The sequence below is a fragment of the Triticum urartu genome, chromosome 2A, assembly GCF_056163025.1.
Source record: "Triticum urartu cultivar PI428250 chromosome 2A, HENAU_Tu73, whole genome shotgun sequence".
Lineage (NCBI taxonomy): Eukaryota > Viridiplantae > Streptophyta > Magnoliopsida > Poales > Poaceae > Triticum > Triticum urartu.
Genome location: NC_141874.1, coordinates 2,380,425 through 2,405,996, shown reverse-complemented (window position 1 = coordinate 2,405,996; position 25,572 = coordinate 2,380,425). Strand labels below are relative to the sequence as shown.

The 25,572-nt window shown below is 43.6% G+C and overlaps 1 protein-coding gene across 1 annotated transcript; it reads left to right on the top strand.

The window, feature by feature from the left end:
- The first annotated feature begins 4,066 nt into the window (after nt 1-4,066).
- LOC125534944 (uncharacterized) lies at nt 4,067-5,656 on the top strand. The gene has a single exon (XM_048698000.2). The coding sequence runs from the start codon at nt 4,261-4,263 to the stop codon at nt 5,335-5,337; it is 1,077 nt and encodes a 358-aa protein (XP_048553957.1). The 5' UTR covers nt 4,067-4,260; the 3' UTR covers nt 5,338-5,656.
- The last annotated feature ends 19,916 nt before the right edge of the window (nt 5,657-25,572 follow it).

Here is a 25,572-nt window from a genome sequence, read left to right as displayed (position 1 = left end):
GCGACACACGTTATGAGCTTCTGATCCCACTAATCATGGCTGATTAGTCCAGCTAGGATGTAATCCAATTATGGAGGCGAACATGGGAGTGGTGCTAGTGCCAATGCACAACACATTGCATTGCCCAAGTCGAAACAGCACCCCACCCAACCCAAAGTGTGGAGCTAAGTGCAGAGCCAGTCCTGATGATCTCATTATGACAAGTTCTTGCTGTCGGCCTGATTGATTATATTTTATATACTAATGCCCCCATCACCTGCACAAGTCAACGGACGGCAATGGCTTTTTAAATATCTTAAAAATGTGTCCACATCTACTGCTGCTCCAGCAAGATGGTTGAAAAGTTAATTGTTAGGGTCAATGTTTAGCATCAACTACAAGATAGTCCTAATTTTGTGAAGTTCAAAGAAGAAAATAAAACCATGTAATCTTTGACACTTGTCTTATGGTGTTTATATACTGATCAATTACTGGATATGAGCATGTTGTATCACCGCGGACTTATCTTCGCGGCCGCGATGACGGAGCTGGGAGTGCATGGCAAGCAAGGAGGAGAAGGTGATGTGAGATAAACAATAATCATGAGCAAATTGCAGGGGCAGATGAGTTGGCCATTGGGATTTTGTTTGACGCAGCTGAACAGCAAAGAAGGTGGCGTAGAAGCAGCTGCTAGTAGCTCCCTCCTGCTTGAATGGGCACAAAGACTTGTGTGGATGCACATATCTCTTCCTGATTTGTTTGGGCACAAATCATGCATCATGCTGCTGCTGCCAAACTGTCCATGACAATTGACATCATGGAAGGTGGTAGACATGTCCACTACATACATATACATACATACCAGCCACTCTAGCTAGCAGCTACCCTCAAATATACATAAAAGAAAAATTCATACCCCTAAAAAAATATTATGATGAGAATCTATCTTGTGATCATCAAGGCCTCCATCAATGAGATCATGCCAAAATTCCATTTCAGGGAAGAGAGAGAGAGAGAGGTAGGTTAGTTAGAGAGGGAGGGTGGTTAGTTAGAGGGAGAGAGAGATCTTTGGGGGGAGTGTGGAGCAGTTGCTTACACCATCTCCACTACTAGGCTACTACTGCTGCTGCTGCCTACTGCTACCAGTACACACCACCAGCAGCAAGCAAGCAGCTGCAAGCACACATAAAGTAGTGGCATGGCTGCAACTTACAGGAAAGGCAACAGCCGTATGTAGCTGCCTGTTTTTAATACACAAGCAAAGCAAGCCATCCAACCTCTGACTATTGAGCAACAACTTCTTCTTTTTTTCTCTTTTCTTTAAGGCTCTGTTTAACAGGCCAATCAAGCATCAATCATTTCTCATCAACATGTTGTGTGTGGATTGTCCATGATTCTGCTGAATAAAGGGAATTGTGGAGGCAGTTGTACTTAACACTAACACTTCACCTAGAGTGAACTGTGAAAGAGAATGGCAGTGTCCCTAGTTTCCTCTTAATGTGCAGCAATTTATAATTTTGACCTCACTTCCCACCCATTGTTTCTCATATCCATAGGCATTCAAATGACACTGGTGGAAATTAAACTTAGTCAACAAAATAATTCTTCCCGTAATGTGGCTAGAATCTGTGTAGCGCGCCGTGAAGCTAAGTACACGGTATTTGGCATGGCGGAAATATGGAAAGAGAAAACATAAAGCGAAGCAACAAAAGAAGTGAAAAGTAAGTAAAGGCAGATAATCATTTTAAATATATTTTTCATGTTCACCCCTTTAGCTTGATATTTTGGCAATTAAGTAAGGAGTTGGCATAAAAGGGGTACAAGCATGTGTCCTATTTTTTCTGAATAGGACTCTCTTTTGAAGCTTAAAATCACTTCGTTTTCACTTCAAGTCCCCGTCAAGACTTCTCGCCTTTATTTCTCCTAATCTCTATATGCTAATTTCATGCTAGCCAACCACTGAATTCACATGCTAATTGCATGGTGGTTGTACTTCAAGGATGAAAATAATGGCTTCAACCACTGAAAAATCAAAACAGAACAAAAGTTACCCTGAGTCCTTTCCTTTTAAAAAAGAAGCAAAAACAACACTTTGAAACCTTAGAAAGCTCTGATTTTTTTTACACATGTACATATAGATGTGTAGCATGTACAATGCATATTTTCATAGATACATCTTTTCAACTATGGTGTACACACAAAAAGGTCAAATATGCGCATCAAAACAGAGTTTTTTTTTTTTGCAGGCCAAAAATTTATATTTTTGTGTAGCTTAAAAATTAACACATTCTTGAATGAAATGATACATATATGTATAACCCATATATATATCAGTGGAAATTGTTTTAGATTCTTTTGAAACTCTCACATATATTTTCCCCCATACTTTTAAATGCCAGGCTGTGTGGTACCCGGAAGCCAAATTGACGCTCTCCTTTAACCACTTCACACATCTTCTTGAAACAATCATATGATATGACAAATTTTGAACATCCGATCTCACTTTAGCTTATTTTGAATAGTAAGGACCACATTTCATTTCCATTGGGAAAATTTACAAATTTGCTACCCTTATATATAGGAAAGAGTGAATTCCATTTTTTCCCATCTAGTTGTCTATTTGTAATATAAGTTAGCCCATTTAGTGGAAATTGCTCTGGATTAAAATTGAGAGCAAGTTCAATAAATGGGGTGTCACACATGTACAAATTCCAGCTACTGTGGGGTAAAAGGTGGAAATCATTCTATAATTAACTATATTGGGACATGTGGTAGAAGTTTCAAGTTCTTCCAAAATTATAGTGATCATCTTACATTCCAAGCAAGCTTATGAAAATTAACCTCCTAGTTTGATTGGTGAAAGAAAGGTAAACGTCGACTTGGATTCAATAGTAGATTTTCCTTGAGCTATTTGAGTTAGCATGTCATCTCTGTTTTCCAACATAGCAAGAATCACATTATTTTCCTTACTTGTGAGATTCTAATGTGCACTTGGATCGGCCGATCTTCGATCAAATTTCTAGGGGTGATGTAGAGTGTAATGATGATTAGATAATTGTTATATTATGGACTCATGGTGGGTTTCATGGTTAACCACTCACCTTTGATGGTTCTAACATCTTGGCCACTACCATGTAGATCTTGTTGAAAGATCTGTCCCACATGAAGGGACTAGAGCAGAATCCAAGATAACATACAAAATTATATTATGTCTAACTAGGTATACAACCACATGCTACTTAAACAAGTGAAGTTACACCTGTTGATCACAAACATAACCATCATAATTTTCTTCATGCGTGGCATTTTTTCTACAAACACCCAAGTGTAATCACTAGAGGAACACTCCCATGTAGGCATATTGAAGATATGAGGTAAAATTCTAGGTTCTAATGATTATGCCCTTTGTGGGGTGAATAAATTTTTAGAAAAGGTGCGTGATTTATGGAATGTGTAAGAAAGTTCCCTTTTGTATTATTTTCCTGTAACCAAAAGTAAATAGGAACCAAAACATCCACGCCATCTCTTTCACCAATTAAACGCGGAAAGCAGTGGTTTTTCAATGGGATAACAGGCAGGAACACACGGATGATGACATTGCCTCGCTAAATGCATAGAAATATCTGGTAAATATTTAACGGGCATATTTTTTTTCACTGGCATATTAGCTTTATGCAAGACATGGTTTACTCCAACGCGTAAGATCAATGCACACTTGTGTGTACCGTATGCGACTCATCCACACAAGTCTGCTGGACTATATCTCCCTGTTTTGCACCCGCATTCCTGTCGCATTTACTTTTTCCCTCTTAATCTGTTACAAGCCAAAGAAGGAGATCCCTTGACACACCACACTCTTCATCATTGAGTTAGGTTTCCCCCCCTCTCTTGTTGAAATTTTACACAAGTCCCAAAATAACAGGCCTAGCCAGCCAGCCAGCTCAGCCCAGCCATTGAGCAATGAGCAATCAGCACTAGTAGTTTATTGCCACATTGGCAGGCATGAATGAGCAAGCTTTTCTTTCTTTCTCCATCAATCCATCTTAGCTGCCACATTGCCTGGCCTTGTTGACATCAAAGCCAAATCCTCACTTTATTATTACCACCACTCCACACACACACACCACCACCACTCCATCCCTTCCTTCCTCTCAACCCACTCTCCATATGCAAGCAAACTATTAAGCATCCATCACCAACCTTCCTCCTTCCACCACCTTGTATTCTCCTCCCTCCCTCCCCTCTCCTTGTTTCTCACGTCGCTCCCACGCCCATCGATCCATGGGGGAGGACGCCGGCGATGGCTACGGCACGCCACCGGCCGCGCTTGCGGCCATCGTCGTCAAGGGCAAGCGCAGCAAGCGGCGCCGCGTGCACGCCGCGGTGATCGCGGCCGCCGAGGCCGAGGTGACCGCGGTCACCACGGCCAGCGCCGCGGGAGAGGTGGCGTCGTCCTCCTCCTCGGTGGCGGAAGGTGGCGGGTGGAGGTCTGGCGCGGACGAGGCGGCCTCCGGGTGCATCACCGAGGAGGAGGAGGACATGGCGCTCTGCCTCATGCTCCTCGCGCGCGGCGGTGGCGGCCAGGGAAGCCGGGCCGGGCCGTCGTCCTCCTCCTCGTCGGTGGTGGTGAGGGACGACGTCGCGGAGTCCACGGCCGGGGCGGTGGCCACGGCGAGGGAGGGCAAGTTCCGGAGCCGGCGCCCGGCGGACGGCGGCGAGGGGGAGTTCGTGTACGAGTGCCGGACGTGCGGCAAGTGCTTCCCGTCCTTCCAGGCGCTCGGCGGGCACCGCACCAGCCACAAGAAGCCGCGCCTCCCGCTGCCGCTCCCGCCCACCACGGCGACGGCGACGTCGTGCGAGGAGAAGATGAAGCTGCCGACGCAGGCCGCCGAGGAGAAGACGCCACCGCCACTGTCGCCGTCGCCGGCCGCTGCCGTCGATCGGACGGTGCTGGCGATCCCGGTTCCGGCTACGCCGCCCAAGCAAGAAGCTACGGCGATCGGCGGGTCAAAGCAGCAGCAGCAGGGGCAGGGGAGGGTGCACGAGTGCTCCATCTGCGGCGCGGAGTTCGGGTCCGGGCAGGCGCTGGGCGGGCACATGCGGCGCCACCGCCCGCTGCTGCCGGCGTCGGCGTCCGTCTCTTCCACGGACGACGTGGCGGCGGTGCTGGTGATCAGGAAGGAGAAGAGCCTCCTGGAGCTGGATCTCAACATGCCGGCGCCCTGCGACGACGCGGCCGCCACCGAGGCTATCTCGCCATCGTCCTTCTCCTTTGGCGTGAAGGAGCGGCCGTCTGTGCCGGCGGCGCTGCTGCCGTTCCGGGCGCCGGCGTCGGCCCTGGTGGACTGCCATTTCTAGCCGGCGATCAACGCACAGACAGACAGTAATTAGGTCCTCTGTTTCTCATTCCTTTTTTTTTCAAAAAGAGGGGCTTCCCCGGCCTCTGCATCAGACAATTCCTTGCACACAACACATATACACATTTACGTACATAGTAGTACATGCCTTGCTGTGATCTGAAACCATACATATTCTTTCTTCTTCCTTTTACCATTTGTTCTGTTCAAAAATTGATTGATTATTGATGATGATTGGAAACTGTAAAATTTGTTGGGTCTGGAATTTGACATTGTTATGTGATTAATACATTCATTATATTGATTGATTGATTCACTCACTGAGAGATTTGGGTGATCAAGCAAGCAGTGTTCCCCTGTTGTTATGTTGACAGCAAGATTTGATCTTTGAATTGGTGAATACATTGCAATTTTGTGTGGGTGTGTGATGATGATGATGAGCTAGCTAGCTAGGTATGTGATCAGTGGTGTAGGTGATGAGCAAGGTGAGGATGAGTGTGTAGTGCAATGCAAACGAGTGTAAAGTGGCAAGCAAGCAAGCAAGCAAACAAACAAACAGGGGAGAGACGGAGCTGGAAAAGGTGTGGGGTACTTCTTCTTCCTCTCCTCTCCTCTCCTCTCCAGTAGGCATTGTGCTCACGTAAAGGGGGCAGTGATCTTCTTCTTCCTCCTCATATTCTTCTCTCTATGTCTCTGTCCCTCTCTCAACACCATCAGCATCAGCACCATGGAAATAATCTAATCTAGGAGTATCCATCTATCTATCTTTGTGTTGTGCAAGGGTAGCCAGAGAATATATTTGTATGTATGTTTGTATGTGTGTGTGGTGTGGTTAGCTTGGGTATAGCTGGTCTGGCTGGCTGTTGCTCTACCACCAAGAAAGGAAGGACTCACTCCCCTCCCCTCCCCTGCTTCCTTTCTTCCACCCCATCACCTTCAAATATGCTCCCACATCTCACTCGGAACAATCCTCCGATTCCGATTCCGCGGAGGAGGAGGAGGAGGAGGATTCATCGCAAATTAAAACCCCGAATATAGCACCATTCGAAACAATCTCGATGATGCCGGACCGCAACTCTATTTGGTCTGTCGCCTCTGCATCGATCGATGCACACAAGATCGACCTCCGATTGGTTGTCGCGGCTAATGCGGAGTCGCGGCGTGTTGCTCTGTGGGGTCATGGGCTTGATGCCAGGCTGAATTTGGTGTGTGTTAAGTGTTAACTGTGGAATAGTAGTGGGTACTAGGAAGGAAGGAAGGAAGGAAGGAAGGAATGATGGATGGATGTGTGCTGGTGAAGGAAGATTGTTGGACAGCTACCACTTAACAGTGTGATTAGCTGGGAGATTAGGAGTGTGATTAGTAGTAGTAGCAGGTTAGGAGGGGAGTGCGTGCGGTGGGGTCACGGGCTAGTTGATGTTGAGGGGGCAACATGGTAACTAGTACCTGGCAGGCAGGCAGCTTGGCTGAGGCTGACAGGCCGGCCCCATACCAGCAGCCAGCACACCTGTAACGTACTGGCGCTCCACTCCACTCCCTCTCCCTCTCCGCCGCTTCTCCTCCGGCCGGCCTATCAGCATTATATATATAATAACATAAATCTCTCTGCTTGACCACTATTAATTTACCTATCTGTCCCAGATGGATGGCATTATTCTTTTTTTCCTACCAGATTTTTGGAAAATGGGTACTAATGTACATACATGTCTCTTTTATTTTATTTTCTTGCGTAAAGGCCAGAAACCGCATATTAAATTGCACAAACTCTTACAATAACATCCTTACGGGAATTGGAAAATATATCCAAATCCTTCCCAGCATGATTTACTGGTAGCCTGGTGGACCAAGCCCGGTGCGGCGGAACCAGCATCGGCGAGGAAGGCACTGGACTCTTTCTTCATGCTCGTCATGCATACGATCTGGAAGGAGCGTAATAGTAGCTAGGGTCTTCGATAACGTCTCGGCTGTGATTTCGGCGATTGTAGCAGGCATTGCGAGTGAGTGGAGGTTGTGGCTGCTAGTGTAGCGATGGAGGGACCGTGGAATAGTGGGTCGTCGCGAGTAGATAGATCTGTAGAACACCGGTGGAGTGGGGTTGGCTTGCCTCTGTTGCGGAGGTATTGTAATTTTCGCACATCTTCTTCTCCTTCTTAATGATATGACGCGCAATTCTCTTGCGCAATCCGGGAAAAATATATCCAAATCCTTACGGTACAAAGCCTTCCTCATCCTTCGTACATCGGGGGCGCACCGTGAGCAAAATTAGTTGTCACATCCGGGCCTCCCTCTCAACCGAGCAAACTTGTCGAAACACGGAAGCTTGTATACGAAGCGGCTGGGAAGTCGTCAATGTGGACCGGAAGATGCTTGCTGCCGCGATCTGCGTAGACCGCCGTTCCGGAGAAGAAAACACTACAAAGGACCTATAGAACACCCGAGGTCCGGCCTTACGGAGTTAAGAACACAAATCTCACACATTCTTCAATGAGGACTGGCCAACCTTTGTCGGTCGAAACTAGAGCTGGAGGACCAAGAGCACATCCGCCACCACCATTCGGAGGCAAACCCTAAATTCATTCCTAACTGTACCCCCAACTGAACCGAAGCCCTAGGGTCCCTGATGACTTTCTGAACTCAACTAATGCATCTCCAACTTCTCAAATATTGTGACTGCATTGTGTTCTTGGCATATAAAATTTACTAGAATAATAGATATTTGCAAACTGTTGGCACTCCGTGACTTGAACTTGTTTCATGTTTAATAAAATGGTTGAGTGCATCTTGCGATGCAGAGGCCAGGGTAATCCCTTTTCAAAAAATAAGGCAGGTAAAAAATGATTTACCGTACAAAATGTCAAGGTACAAGTTACAAATCTTATTGCACAAAGATTCAATTCGTGATCTTCGCACGGTAAAGAAAATGTTATGTTTTTTAACAGAAGCTTGCAAGGCGAAGCTTCTATCGGTTATCCGTATCTATGTTTCTCTTTTGTAACTGAAAAATGTAAATTCTGCTAAGTTTCATAAAAGATATAGCCATGTCCAGAACCAAAATTTTCCTTTTTTTTGAGTGCGGCCGCATGAGAACCGCTCATCACTAACTGCATTTAGATCAAGAGATAACAAAAGGTCATTGCTATTGTTGAAACGCTTAATTACCTTTCGTCGTGAACAATAATAATCCTGAATTCATACATTTGTTTCTCACGTGTGTCAGTGTCCACTACGTGCAAGTACTGACTTGGCTAAGATGGAAACTTAATTTGCAACTGGCGACCTTTTTTTCTTACCAGGATCAACTGCAATTACCCGGTGGAGTGACTGGTTGATTAACAAATTAGCTTAGTAGCACATAGAAAAAATGCCTAATAATAGTGCATGGGTTTGGTCAACATCACTTCACCTTCCCAACCACACCACACCGCACCGCTAAGTAGTCAGTAGCCTACATGCCATGCTACTACAGCTGCACTGACACTGATGAAACATGTGAGCACACATCACTTTGGTGTGTGAGTGAGATTCTGCGATTTCAAGTAGCCCTTCCTTTTCATAAACCAACTAGCTAGTCCCCATGAGATACTTTAATGCCAGCAGCTAGGCACATCGTGAGGTTAATCTTGCAACCCATCCATCATTCCTTCACTGAGAAAAACGCAAGAAAACTTTTGTCTCTCGATGCATCTCGAGAAGGAAAAGTTTTACAAACCAGAAAGTGCCACGACAAAAAACCAAATTAGCGCCACACCGCACACGAAGTGTGTTGGAGTTAAACACGAATACATCCGTGTCCTTAACATCGAAACTGCTTCACAAACGATACCTGCTGAACGATTGACGCACGATATGTCAATCCACTGGCTGTGTTGCACCTAGTCCTTCGTTTGGATGGTTTGATTTCCAGTATCGTCTACCAGTCGTCCGTCTGGTATCGTGTGCATAGCAGCACTCCCTTAACATATACATGTACGTATGTGTCCGTGTTAGCTTCAAAGTTGTCACCGAGTAGGATTAGGATATAGTAACCGTGTAGGTTAGCTAGCTTGGTCTTAACACACACATATATATATATATATATATATATATATATATATATATATATATATATATATATATATATATATGTATAGGCTATAGCCCCTTGTAAACACCACCGTGAGTTGATCAATAAAGTAATAAGGCTCGATACGAGCCTTTGGCAATCAATCTCTCAAAGGCTGTTGCGTACGTACGTGTTTAGGCGTGGAGCAAAATCAATCAGTTCGGACGGCTAGCTTTGCACTGTGGTGCATTAGCTAGTAGAAGCTTTATGCGGTGCGGTGCATCTCGATGTAAAAAGACTTCGTCGCGATTGCATCGGCAGGAGCAGTTCGTCAGCGAGCTTCATTCTTCGTCGTCGTTCGTCGTCGATCATCGCTGTCGCCGGAAAGTACTCGGCGTCGGATCTGGGCCAACAAAGTAATGTTGCAAGGCCCACTGCCACCACCTTCGCCCATGTACGTGACCGTGTCGTGGGGCGGATTGGATGGCCGGTTGCCACCAGTCCACGAAGTCCTCGTTGATGGAGAGCTGGGATGTCGACCCGATCCACGAAAGCACCTCGTGCCACAGGGTGCGCGAGAAAGGGCCACAATTCATCCAACCTTGTTACAATCTGAAGTGAAACAAAAGAAGAAGAGCGGTAGCATGAATAACTAAGCAAATATTCAAGACTATAATTTGAATGTTTGAACATTTACAAACCCAGATTAAACACCGATGAGATTTTGTACCAAAGGCTAAGTAGATAGTGCATGACATGACCCTTTTTTAGATGGAGATGCCCATTGATTGGCACCCACTACTTTGAACAGTTGTGCACACTCCAGTCATAGCTCACAAAGATGCATATAAAATTATAAATAACCCTTCAAGCTCACTAATCTAAGAACATAGCAATGAAACTAATCTCCAAAATTGAACAGAAGAAGCGTCGAAGTGGGGGTGTTAAGTCAGACCTGAACATGCCTAGTTAAGCCCCAAAGTAAGTAAAGTCTTGGTTCATGTTCATCATCAATCTAACGCATCGCTTGGGGATTAATTGTGAGGTGCTTGAGAGAATGGCACATGGAGCTTGGGGCTTCTTAATTTCTTAATGCACGTAAACTTTACCTACCCTACTGGCAATACACTCTGCAGGCGGAGTTGAGCAATGATCATTGCTCCTTCATTACATTAGAACTAATCTTCAGTCTCTATCTGGCCAAGTGTCAACAACTACGGACATTTGGTTTGTTTCTAGTTGGCATATTCATATTACAAAATAAGAAGACGCTTCTTGGCTGTTTTAGTTATTTTTTGTCAGGTTTTGCAAACTTGGCTATTGTCAATTTTATTCACAAGATATGCAGCACTGACCTACCAATGCCATAGTCACATATTTATAGAACTTGACATAATTTCATTTAAATAATTATTTTTTAGAGGAGAATTATGATATCACACTATGACTGTGAATGACGATCTGCGACGGATGGGACTGCAAAACAAAAAGTGAGAGTGGTGGTGTGTGTTCTATTTAGAAACAGGTGTGTGTCTGCTCAAGTTAAGTAGAGCAGAGGAGTTACCAACTAATCAAGAAAGCAAGGAGCTGAGCTGATCAGTAGCAAGTAGTAGGAGTGAAGTGGAGTGCTTCACACTCTCAGAGTTCGAGTGGCATTAACGCAGCAGCCACACTCCCTAGCTGTTAGAGGTCGTTGGAACCCACTGTCCAGTGGGCCCTACGACTAACTGCCCCCTCCAAGCATCCACTAAATAGCATAGGTGCTTCTGTTGTACCAAAAGGTAAGTATGGTTGGACTTGGTCTTAAGTTTGCACTCCCTTCATTTCTTTTTAGTCTGCATATAAGATTCGGTCAAAATCAAACTTTATTAACTTTGACTAAATTTATAGAAAAAAATATCAAGATTCATAATATAAAATCGATATTGTTAGATGCATCATGAAATTAATTTTCATACCATATAGCTTTGGTATTGTAGACGTTGATATTTTTTTCCTACAAAGTTGGTCAAACTTTACAAAGTTTGACTTTGACCAAATTTTATATGCAGACTAAAAAGAAACGGAGGGAGTATCGTGAATGTCAACCTTCAACCTTGAGCGCTAAATTAGTACTAGAGTACAAACCATGTGTACCACCCTCATATCTGCTAATATCCTATATCATTGGATGGTGTACTATTTGTTTCTTCTTCATTTTTTGGATCAGAGGAGATTCTAGGATTATCTCCGTTGTTAAAGCAATGATTTATTATTTATTATCACATGACATTGGATTTATTATTTATTATCTCAGTTAAAGCACGATGGAAACAATTTATTATTTATTATCTCAGTTAAAGCACGATGAAAACAATTTATTATTTATTATCACATGACATTGGATTTATTATTCATTATCTCAGTTAAAGCACCATGAAAACAATCTACCTTTGTGCAAGGGAAGGGAGTATGTGTGGTTAGCTTGGTTGGTGGTCTGGCTGGCTGGCTGTTGCTCTACCACCAAGAAGGAAGGACTCACTCCCCACACCATCCACACCCCTCCCCCGCTTACTTTCTTCAACCTCCAACCCAACCCAGCTCACCTTCAAATATGCTCCAACATCTCATTCAAAATGATCTTCCGATCCCGAGGAGGAGAATTCGTCGCAAAACTCAAATCTAACACCATTCGAATTTTGATGATGCCGAAACTCTGTCTGTCACCTGGTCTGCCTGCCTCTGCATCGATCGGTGCCCACGAGATTGCCAATTCGGCTGATGCGGACTCGCGGTGTGTTGCTCTCTGGGGTCCTGGGCTTGGTGTCAGGCTGAAATTGGTGTGTGTTAAGTGTGAAGTGCTAGTACTAGGAATGATGGACGTGTGCTGTTGAAGGAAGATTGTTGGACAGCTGCCACTTAACAATGTGATTAGCTGGGAGATTAGGAGTGTGATTAGTGGCAGGTTAGGGAGGAGGGGAGTGTGGTGCGAGGTGAGGCCGTTCGTGGGTGCGGTGGGGTCACGGACTAGTTGAGGAGGGAGGCAACATGTTTAACTACCTGGCAGGCTGACAAGCCGGCCCCACACCCGCAGCCAGCACACCTGTAACGTACCCGCCCTTCACTCCACTCGGGACGTGCGTGTTCTCCTTTGGCTGGCTGTCCGGCCGGCCTACCAACATTATATATAATCTTTTCACAAAATAATAATAATAATAATAATAATAATAATAATAATAATAATAATAATAACACATAATCTGCTCGGTCAGTATTAGTCTACTTATCTTTGTCAAATGGATGATATTTTTTTCCTCTATCGGATTTTGGGAAAATGGGTACTCATGTGCATACATGTCTACCCTGCAAAAAAACAAGGTACATACATGGTTTTTTGACCCTTTTTTTTTTACGGAAAGGCCATAGGCCATATATCAAGTTGCACAAACCCCTACAAAAACACCATAACAAAAAGGCTCTTGCATTCACCGACAACGTGTTGTGAGCAAAGCTCGTTGTCACACCCGGGCCTCGTATCAACCAAGCAAACTTGTTCAAACACATGAGCTTGCTGAAATACCACAATTTGTATAAGAAGCGGGCGCGTAGAAGTCGATGTGGACTAGAAGAGCGGCCACGGTTTGCATAGCAAATCGCCACCCCGGGATAGAAACGCTGCATAGGACATGTAGAAACACCCCAATTCCGGCCAAATTGAGTCAAGGAACAAAATCACACATTCCCCGAGGAGGCCGATAGTGGCAAACCTACGACAATCGGAACTCGATTCAGAGATCCAAGACACACATCCGACAAACCTACATAATAAAAAACCAGACCTGGAGAATCATATTTGGGACACACCATCTTCCACATGTCTCCCAATGATACAAAGAAGCACTACCAAAAACAAAGCGAGATTGGGAGACCTTATTTCATGCCGACGGCAACACCATCATATCAGCGCCGCCGATTAGAGACAAATCCTAAATTTATTTGTAACCGTACCACCACCAAACCAAAGCCCGGGGTCCATTTGTCTTTCCGAACTCAACTAATGCATCTCCAAGTTCTCAAATTTTTTGACTGCATTGTAGTCCTAGCATATAAAATTCGGTAGAAAAAAAATATCAGTTGCGCACTATAGGGAGGATTTACGGTACAAAATATCAAGGTACAAGTTATGGAGCATATTGTACAAAGATTCAATTTGTGATCTTTGCACGGGTGAAAAATGGTTATATTTTTTCTACAGAAGGCTTCTATCAATTATCTGCGTCTATGTTTCCTGTTGTAACTTCAGAAATTTAAAACTGTGATTTATGCTAAGTTTCATAGAAGAGTAATATAGCCAAGTCAAGAACCAACATTTTCCTTTTTTTTTGAATGTGGCCTCACGAGAACCACGAGAACCGCTCATCACTAGCTGCATCTAGGTCAACAAAGAAGAAAATATTATTGCTATCGTCTGAACCCTTGCTTACATTTTGGCGTGAACAATAATGATCTCAAATTCACACATTTGTTGTTGATGCCTGTCAATGTTCACTATCTGCAAATACTAAATTAGCTAAGGTGGAAACTGAATTTGCAGCTAGCGACCTTTTCTCTTACCAGGATCAACTGTCAGCGATCTCATCTCAAAACTGCATTAACCCGGCCGGTTGAGTGATTGGTTGATTGATTGACAAAGTAGCTTAGTAGCACAACTGGCATACCACATAGAAAAAATGCCTAATAATAATGCATGGGTTTGGTCAACATCACTTCACCTTCCCAACCACACCACACCGCACCGCTAAATAGTCAGCAGCCTACATGCCATGCTACCACAGCTGCACTGAGAGCTAATGAAACATGTGAGCACACGTCACTTTGGTGTGTGAGTGAGAATCTGAGATTCTAGTAGCCCTTCCTTTTCATGAACCAACTAGCTAGTCCCCGACCCCATGAGATACTTTAATGCCAGCAGCGAGGCACATCGTGAGGTTAATCTTGCAACCATCCATTATTATTCCTTCACTGAGAAAACGCAAGCAAACATTTGTCTCTCGATGCATCATAGAAGGAAACGTATTTACAAAACAGAAAGTGCCACGGAAAAACCAAATTGTAGCACCACGCCGCAAGGGCATCTGCTCCGATCGTGTCGTGGGCAAAGAAGTGCTTGGTGCGGAGTGGATGACCTGTTGCCACCAATCCACTAAGTCCTCCTTGTTGATGACAGGGAGCCTGGAGATCCATATGATCCATGAAAGCACCTCTTGCTGCAAGGTCCGCGGAAAAGGGGCACTGACCGTCCGTCCCTGCAACATTCTTAAGTGAAATTAAAGAAGAACAATCCTAAAAATTATATTAAAAGAAGAACAATGGTAACATGAATAATTCAACAAATATTCAAGATTGTAACAGGGCATAAATGAATACATAAGTCCGGGAATATATACTACCAGCAGTGCAGATGATGCTTGAACATTCTACGCACACAGATTGGAAACTTGTGAGATCATGTAACAAAGGCTAACTAGCCAGTGCGTGACATGACCCTTTTTAAGACAGAAGATGGCCACTGATTGGCACCCACTACTCCAATTATATAGCTCACAGAGATACATACATACATACGACCCTCCAAGCTCGCTAATCTATAAAAAATGGCAATGAAACCAATCTCCAAAATTAAACAGAAGACACAACATCTAAGTGGGGGTGTCAAGTCTGACCTGAACATGCCAAGTTAAGCCCCAAATTAAGTAAAGCCTGGTCCATGTTCACCATCAATCAGTTAAGCGCGGCTCTTGAGGATTAAATGTCAGGTGATCAATTTAATTGGCACATGGAGGTTGGGGGTAATCAATTTGTTAATGCACATACATCTTAACTACCCCGAGTGGAATTACACTCTGCAGGACGAGTTGATCATTATACATTACTAATCCTCCGTTACGTTAGGACTAGTCTTTAGGAGAGCGTTTTGGCTTCCCGGAGCGCGCGCTCCCGCTTGAACAGTAAAGAAAAAAATATAGTAAATGTTTCGATTTGGTATATTCACATCACAAAATAAGAACACACTTCTTGGCTGTTTTGGTTAATTTTTGTCAGGTTTTGCGAACATGGCTAGTTGTCTTCACAAGATATGCGCTTACCAACCAACGACATTTTTAGTACTCGACAACTTGGGTGTACTTTATGTTCAATAAAATGGATGTGTTCATCATATGATGCAGAGGCCGGGTTATCTCCTTTTCGAAAAAAAACCTACCAAGGACATAGTCACACATTTATAGAGCTTGACATAGTTTCATTTGCTTAATTAGTTTTCACAGGTGAATTCTGATCTCAAATTGTGAGTATGATTGATGATCTGTGTTAGGACTTCAAAAAAGAAAAAGAAAAAGGGAGAGTGGTGGTGTGTGTTGTACTTAGAATCAGGTGTGTGTCTGCTCAACCTCAAATTAAGTAGAGCAGCAGAGTGACCAACTACTAATCAGGAAAGGAGAAGATGAGTGAGATGGAGCTGATCATCTGTAGTGAGTAGCAAGTAGCAAGAAGTAGTAGGAGAGGAGTGGAGAGGAGTGCTTCACACTCTCAGCAAAGTGGACTTCACTTCCAGTGGCATTAAAGCAGCAACCACACTCTCACTGGTTGTTAGAGTGGAACCTACTGCCCAGTGGGCCCTACGACTAACTGCCCCATCCAAGCATCCATGACCATGACACGCTGGAAATATGTGGACAGACTATCTTACACCAGCACTGTAGTTTGTGAGATGGTAGTCCTGTTTTTTTTAATTAGCGAAAATGTTTTGTGGATATATTTGGGAGATTCTAGTGTGGTACTGGCGCTATATATAGCATTAAATAGCATAGATGCTTCTGTTGTACCAAAAGGTTAGTGTGGTTGGACTTGGCGGCTTAAGTTTGTACTCTGAATGTCAACCTTCAGCCTTGAGCACTAAATTAGCAGTAGAGTACAAAACCATGTGTACCACCCTCATATCTGCTAATATCCTATGACGTTGGATGGTGTAATATTTGTTTCTTTTTTTTTTGGATCACAGGAGATTCAATGGTGCATCTTTACTGCTCCAAATAAACGACCACAAAAGCCATTCCAAATCACAGAGGACACTTGTCCGTTCAAACAATAAACTTAAGTGTGCGAGATATCGCAAACGGTTAATTAGAGTGAGAATAACGCATCTCCCGAAAGAGCGCTACCCAAAAAAAATGTTTCTTCTACTTAAAAACATCACCTACTTTACTCATAAGAATCGAGATCGTCGAAGCAACATTTGTTTTTGCAAAAAATAATCCAAATCTATTATCAAAGTTCAGCGGAAGTACAAAACATATCGAACATAATAAATTGAGATTTCGACACCTCCAAACAACCGCTACTGCCGCCAGAACAAGCCACTGACGCACCACTGTCGTCTCTTCCCTATCGGAGTCGGTTTAACCTTGTCGATGATAGTCGGAAAGTCTTCATGCACCCTGGAGCCACAGTTGTCGCCGTTGAATCTTTGCATAGATCTGAAGCACCTGACACCAAATCTCTAGGGTCATGGGCATGGGCGTGATGGCAGGATGGATTTGGTGTGTGTTAACTGTGAAGTAGTAGTACTACTAGGAATGATGGATGTGTGCTGGTGAAGGAAGATTGTTGGACAGCTACCACTTAAGTGTGATTAGCTGGGAGATTAGGGGTGTGATTAGTGGCAGGTTAGGGGGGTGTGATTAGATGGAGGTGAGGCCGTGAGTGCGGTGGGGTCACGGACTAGTTGATGAGGCAACATGTTAACTACCTGGCCGGCAGGCAGCCTGATTGAGGCTGACAGGCCGGCCCCACACCAGCAGCCAACACACCTGTAACGTACTGCCCCCCACTCCACTCCCTCTCCCTCTCCCTCTCCCTCTCCGCCGGGACGTGCGTGTACTCCTCTGGCTAGCTGTCCGGCCGGCCTTCCAACACAATATATAATCTTTGCATATAATAATGATAATAATAATAGTAGTACTAGTAGTAGTAATAATAGTAATAATACATAATCTGCTCGGTCAGTATTAGTCTACCCGCTAATAATAATAATAATAATAATAATAATAATAATAATAACAACAACAACAATCTTCGTTAAATCGATTTTCCATCGATTTGATGAAGATTGTTATTATTATTATTAAATTGTACATGCATGTCTCCTTGAACCTTTTCTTTTACGGGAAAAGGCCACAAGCCATATATCAAATTGCACAAACCCCTACAAAAACACCCTAACAAATAGATTTTCGCACCCCGAAGACTTATAGTTTTCTTGCTCTTGTATTCACCGGCAACGCGCCATGAGCAAAACTCGTTGTTGCACCTGGGACTTGTATCAACCAAGCAAACTTGTTCAAACACATGAGCTTGCTGAAACACCACAACTTGTATAAGAAGCGGCCAGGTAGAAGTCGATGTGGACCAGAAGACATTGGCGGCCATTGTAGGGTAATGCAACAGAAAACAAAAATGTTCTGACCTACGCACCAGCCCAGGACAACTATGAAGACTGCATACATGGTTTGATCTTTTTCGTTACCGACTCGTAGCGCAATAGAAGTAGAGTCGATGACGAACGACGGTGCAGATCCCCGCATCTAGGATTTACAACCTCCCAACCGCGAGGATGTATACCCACATCTGCTCCTCAGACATCCCTCCGGGAGGCGATCGAACAGCCCCCCAGACGATGTCGCGGACAGCCCTTCGGGAGGACCTTCAAAACTCGAACGGTCACTCGAACAGCCCTTTGGGAGGACCTTCGAAACTCGGGCGGTTACTCGGACAACCCTTCGGGAGGCACTCACGAACTAAGACCGAAACTACGATCTCTCTACAGAGTTGCACACATACGGTGTCATCTATCCGGCAGGGCTTCGCCGTCCAGAACTAGTTCCTGCCGGAACCCAGACAACCTTACGGCTCTACGAAACTCTCTTCGTGGGAGGGAGAGAAGAAGCCAGATAATGCATGACATGTGTATGAGAGTAAGGGATGAGAGTGGAGGGCTGCCTCTCCACCTCTATTTATAGGAAATCCCAAGGGGTAGGGTGGTTTTACAAGAAAACCCAAAACCCACATGAAATGGAGTCCTTCCCAAGGACCTAAAGAGTGAAAACAAGGGACAAGTAGGGCCCCATGGATGAGCTGCATGATGACCCACAAGTATAGGGGATCTATCGTAGTCCTTTCGATAAGTAAGAGTGTCGAACCCAACGAGGAGCAGAAGGAAATGATAAGCTGTTTCCAGCAAGGTATTCTCTACAAGTACTGAAATAAGTGGTAACAGATAGTTTTGGGATAGGATAATTTGTAACGAGCAACAAGTAACAAAAGTAAATAAAGTGCAGCAAGGTGGCCCAATCCTTATATAGAGAAAAGCTCTTATATAGAGAAAAGCGTTCCCGAGGACACATGGGAATATCGTCAAGCTAGTTTTCATCACGCTCATATGATTCGCGTTCGGTACTTTGATAATTTGGTATGTGGGTGGACCGGTGCTTGGGTGCTGCCCTTACTTGGACAAACATCCCACTTATAGTTAACCTCTATTGCAAGCATCCGCAACTACAACAAAAGTATTAAGGTAAACCTAACCATAGCATGAAACATATGGATCCAAATCAGCTCCTTACGAAGCAACACATAAACTAGGGTTTAAGCTTCTGTCACTCTAACAACCCATCATCTACTTATTACTTCCCAATGCCTTCCTCTAGGCCCAAATAATGGTGAAGTGTCATGTAGTCGACGTTCACATAACACCACTAGAGGGAAGACAACATACATCTTATCAAAATATCGAACGAATACCAAATTCACATGACTACTAATAGCAAGACTTCTCCCATGTCCCCAGGGACAAACGTAACTACTCACAAAGCATATTCATATTCATAATCAGAGGGGTATTAATATGCATATAGGATCTGAACATATGATCTTCCACCAAATAAACCAACTAGCATCAACTACAAGGAGTAATTAACACTACTAGTGAAGGAAATATGCCCTAGAGGCAATAATAAAGTTATTATTTATTTCCTTATATCATGATAAATGTTTATTATTCATGCTAGAATTGTATTAACCGGAAACATAATACATGTGTGAATACATAGATAAACATAGTGTCACTAGTATGCCTCTACTTGACTAGCTCGTTAATCAAAGATGGTTATGTTTCCTAACCATGGACAAAGAGTTGTTATTTGATTAACGGGATCACATCATTAGATGAATGATCTGATTGACATGACCCATTCCATTAGCTTAGCACCCGATCGTTTAGTATGTTGCTATTGCTTTCTTCATGACTTATACATGTTCCTATGACTATGAGATTATGCAACTCCCGTTTGCCGGAGGAACACTTTGTGTGCTACCAAACATCACAACGTAACTGGGTGATTATAAAGGTGCTCTACAGGTGTCTCCAAAGGTACATGTTGGGTTGGCATATTTCGAGATTAGGATTTGTCACTCCGATTGTCGGAGAGGTATCTCTAGGCCCTCTCGGTAATGCACATCACATAAGCCTTGCAAGCATTGCAACTAATGAGTTAGTTGTGAGATGATGTATTACGGAACGAGTAAAGAGACTTGCCGGTAACGAGATTGAACTAGGTATTGAGATACCGACGATCGAATCTCGGGCAAGTAACATACCGATGACAAAGGGAACAACGTATGTTGTTATGCGGTCTGACCGATAAAAGATCTTCGTAGAATATGTAGGAGCCAATATGAGCATCCAGGTTCCGCTATTGGTTATTGACCGGAGACGTGTCTCGGTCATGTCTACATTGTTCTCGAACCCATAGGGTCCGCACGCTTAAGGTTTCGATGACAGTTATATTATGAGTTTATGCATTTTGATGTACCGAAGTTTGTTCAGAGTCCCGGATGTGATCACGGACATGACGAGGAGTCTCGAAATGGTCGAGACATAAAGATTGATATATTGGAAGCCTATATTTGGATATCGGAAGTGTTCCGGGTGAAATCGGGATTTTACCGGAGTACCGGGAGGTTACCAGAACCCCCGGGAGGTACATGGGCCTTAGTGGGCCTTAGTGGAAGAGAGGAGAGGTGGCCAGGGCTGGGCCGCGCGCCCCTCCCCTCTAGTCCGAATAGGACAAGGAGAGGGGGGCGGCGCCCCCTTCCTTCTCTCTCCTCTTTCCCCCCTCCCGAATGCTATTCCAACTAGGAAAGGGGGGGGGGAATCCTACTCCCGGGGGGAGTAGGACTCCTCCTGGCGCGCCCTCCTCCTGGCCGGCCGCACCCCCCTTGATCCTTTATATACGGAGGCAGGGGGCACCCCTAGACACACAAGTTGATCCACGTGATCAGATTCTTAACCGTGTGCGGTGCCCCCTTCCACCATAGTCCTCGATAATATTGTAGCGGTGCTTAGGCGAAGCCCTGCGACGGTAGTACATCAAGATCGTCACCACGCCGTCGTGCTGACAGAACTCTTCCCCGACACTTTGCTGGATCGGAGTCCGGGGATCGTCATCGAGCTGAACGTGTGCTAGAACTCGGAGGTGCCGTAGTTTCGGTGTTTGATCGGTCGGGCCGTGAAGACGTACGACTACATCAACCGCTTTGTGCTAAACGCTTCCGCTGTCGATCTACAAGGGTACGTAGATCACACTCTCCCCTCTCGTTGCTATGCATCACCACGATCTTGCGTGTGCGTAGGAATTTTTTTGAAATTACTACGTTCCCCAACAACTAGCACCAATCCCGGACTTGAAGACAAGAATTGGATACAAGAGATGAACTAGGGTTTTGAGAGGAGATGGTGTTGGTGAAGATGTTGATGGAGATTGCCCTCTCCCGATGAGAGGAGCGTTGGTGATGACGATGGCGATGATTTCCCCCTCCCGGAGGGAAGTTTCCCCGACAGAACAGCTCTGCGGGAGCCCTAGACTGGTTCCGCCAAGGTTCCGCCTCGTGGCGGCGGAGTTTCGTTCGAGAAGATGGCTTCTTATTTTTTCCCATCGAAAGACTTCATATAGCAGAAGATGGCCACCGGAGGGCCACCAGGGGGCCCATGAGGTAGGGGGGCGCGCCCCCACCCTCGTGGGCAGGGTGTGGCCCCCCTGGTGAACTTCTTCCGCTGAGTATTTTTTATATATTCTGAAAACGTCTTCCGTGAAGTTTCAGGACTTTTGGAGCTGTGCAGAATTGGTCTCTAATATTTGCTCCTTTTCCAGCCCAGAATCCCAGCTGCCGGCATTCTCCCTCTTTATGTAAACCTTATAAAATAAGAGAGAATAGGCATAAGTATTGTAACATAATGTGTAATAACAGCCCATAATGCAATAAATATCGATATAAAAGCATGATGCAAAATGGACGTATCAACTCCCCCAAGCTTAGACCTCCCTTGTCCTCAAGCGAAAGCCGAAATCGAAAAATATGTCCACATGTTTAGAGATAGAGGTGTTGATAAAAATAAAATACGAACATGAGGGCATCATGATCATTCTTAGAACAGCAACTTATATAATTCTTGTCATATAATCTCTTATGCTAGAGTAATAATTCAATCACAATTTCAAGTATGAATCGTAAACTTCATTGAAAACTAACAAACTATAATCTCAGTCATTGGAGCAATTGCAATTTATCATAAAATAGGAAAGAGTCAATATATAAGAGCTTTTCATCAAGTCCACATATTCAACTATCATATAGTCTTTCACAATTGCTGGCACTCACGCAATACTTATGGGTATGGAGTTTTAATCGGACACAAAGAAAGATATGGGCTTATAGTTTTGCCTCCCAACATTTTACCTCAAGGGTAATGTCAACAATAATAGTTCATGAAAACTCACATCCAATTAGCCATATATACTAGGATCTTTCCAACATACTGTGCTTGCCAAAGGATAAAATGTAAAAAGGATGGGTGAAGATCACCATGACTCTTATGCAATGTAGGAGATAAAAGTAAAAGATAGGCCCTTCGCAGAGGGAAGCAGAGGTTGTCATGCGCTTTTATGGTTGGATGCACAAAATCTTAATGCGAAAGAACGTCACTTTATATTGCCACTTGTGATATGGACCTTTATTATGCAGTCTGTCGCTTTTATTTCTTCCATATCACACGATCGTATAAAGCTTATTTTCTCCCACACTAATAATTCATACATATTTAGAGAGCAATTTTTATTGCTTGCACCTATGACAACTTACTTGGAGGATCTTACTCAATCCATAGGTAGGTATGGTGGACTCTCATGGCAAAACTGGTTTAAGGGTATTTGGAAGCACAAGTAGTATCTCTACTTGCTGCAATGAATTTGGCTAGCATGAGGGGGAAAGGCAAGCTCAACCATGTCGGATGATCCATGACAATATAATTTATCTCAGATGTAAGAAAACATAACCCATTACGTTGTCTTCCTTGTCCAACGTCAACTCTTTATCATGTCATATTTTAATGAGTGCTCACAATAATAAAAGATGTCCAAGATAGTATATTTATATGTGAAGACCTCTCTTTTTTTATTACTTCCTATTAATTGCAATGATGACCAAAACTATGTTTGTCAACTCTCAACAACTTTTATTCACCATACTCTTTCTATGTGAGCTCATTACTATCCATAAGATCCATATGATCTCTTTGTTTCCTTTTTATTCTTTCTCTTTTCTTTTATTCACTTAGGATCATGGCAAAATAATCAAGCCCTTGACTCAACACTAATATTTATTATATATAGCTCACAGACTCGATTACATAGAAGGATCATAAAGCAAAACTCACAACTAGATCATACTAAAAGCTTTTATTCTACTATATCAAGATATTATCAAAAGGATCGAACTAAGAAAAACGGTAAAGATAGAAGTGATGGTGATACGATACCAGGGCACTCCCCCAAGCTTGGCAGTTGCCAAGGGGAGTGCCCATACCAGATGCTCAATTCTTCTTTGTTGGTGGAGAAGATGGTGGTTTTGTTGATGGCGTAGGCTTCTTCCTTAATTTGCGCTTGAGGACAGAATTTTGGTCCCTTAGGTCCTCGATCTCCTGCTCCAGGCTCAGTATCTTTTTGCATAGTTCCTGTTTGTTTTCCTACAAGAGGCGAAAAGGGATAAACTCGATCTTAGGTTTCTTTATTCTGTCAGGGAGGCTTGACTTTTTGAACTCCACATGCATGTCCCCAGGTTGAGGTAGTGGGACTTCATCTTCATCTGAGCTCGTCTCCTCCTTTCCCTTGGGTTCATAGTCCTCTTCTTCTTCCGTAGTCTAACCACAATGCTCCACATCCCCATGCACTTTAGGATCTGCAAGGTAATCAACCTCATAGCTCTCTCCTTCCGAATCCTGGGACGACATGTTGCTCAAATCTGCAGCAGGACAGCTCGAAACAAAGATAGGAGATATTTGCGTGATACGGGAGTCAAAACCCCCGGGAGATTATATAATGAATTTTTACCGACCAAAATACGTGTCGTGAACGAAAACGGAGTCCGGAGAGAACACGAGGTGCCCACGAGGTAGGGGGGCGTGCCCTCCACCCTCGTTTCCTTCTTGGACTGCTTCTTATTTTTCTATTTTTGTAAATATTTCAAAACGGAGAAATATTGCCTTAAAACCGTTTTGGAGTCGGTTTACTTACCGTACCACATACCTATTCCTTTTCGGAGTCTGAAACGTTCCAGAAAGTGTCCCTTATGTATTCCTCCGGGGTTACGGTTTCAATAGCATTGATTTCAACATTTATGCGATTACCTAAGATATAATGTTTGATTCTTTGACCGTTCACCACCTTCGGATTTGTGCCTTCGAAGTTGTTGATTTTTATGGCACCGAAACGATAGACCTCCTCGATAACGTAAGGGACTTCCCATTTAGAGAGAACTTTTCCTGCAGAAAATCTTAAACGAGAGTTGTATAGCAATACATAATCTCCTACATTAAACTCACGCTTTTGTATTCTTTTATCATGCAATCTTTTAACTTTTTCTTTAAACAACTTGGCATTTTTGTAGGCTTGGGTTCTCCATTCATCGAGTGAGCTAATATCAAATAACCTCTTCTCACCGGCAAGTTTAAAATCATAATTGAGCTCTTTAATAGGCCAATATGCCTTGTGTTCTAGTTCGAGAGGTAAGTGACATGCTTTTCCATAAACCATTTTATACGGAGACATACCCATAGGATTTTTATATGCAGTTCTATAGGCCCATAATGCATCATCAAGTTTCTTGGACCAATTCTTTCTAGATCTATTAACAGTCTTTTGCAAAATTAATTTGAGTTCTCTATTGCTCAATTCTACTTGACCACTAGACTGTGGGTGATAAGGAGATGCAATTCTATGATTAACATCATACTTAGCAAGTATTTTATGGAAAGCACCATGAATAAAATGTGAACCACCATCAGTAATTAAATATCTAGGGACTCCAAACCTTGGAAAGATAACTTCTTTAAGCATTTTAATAGAGGTGTTGTGATCAGCACTACTAGTTGGAATAGCTTCTACCCACTTAGTAACGTAATCAACAACAACTAAAATATGTGTATAACCATTAGAGGAAGGAAAAGGTCCCATATAGTCAAAGCCCCAAACATCAAATGGTTCAATAACGAGTGAATAGTTCATAGGCATTTCCTGATGTCTACTAATATTACCAATTCTTTGACATTCATCACAAGATAAGACTAACTTACGGGCATCCTTGAAGAGAGTAGGCCAATAAAAACCAGATTGCAATACCTTATGTGCAGTCCTATCTCCAGCATGGTGTCCTCCATAAGCTTCGGAGTGACACTTGCGTAGGATCTGTTCCTGTTCATGCTCAGGTACACAATGTCTAATAATACCATCTACTTCTTCTTTATAAAGATGTGGGTCATCCCAAAAGTAATGCCTCAAATCATAGAAGAACTTTTTCTTTTGCTGGTATGTGAAACTAGGTGGTATAAACTTAGCAACAATGTAATTAGCATAATCAGCATACCATGGAGCAGTATGAGAAGCATTTATGGCATTTAATTGCTCATCAGGAAAGCTATCATCAATAGGTAGTGGGTCATTAAGCACATTTTCTAACCTAGACAAGTTGTCTGCAACGGGGTTCTTAGCTCCCTTTCTATCAACAATATGTAAGTGAAATTCTTGTATCAAGAGAACCCATCTAATA

Excerpts from the sequence above, each read along its gene's own strand:
- LOC125534944 (XM_048698000.2), top strand. The coding sequence starts at position 4,261 with ATGGGGGAGGACGCCGGCGATGGCTACGGCACGCCACCGGCCGCGCTT.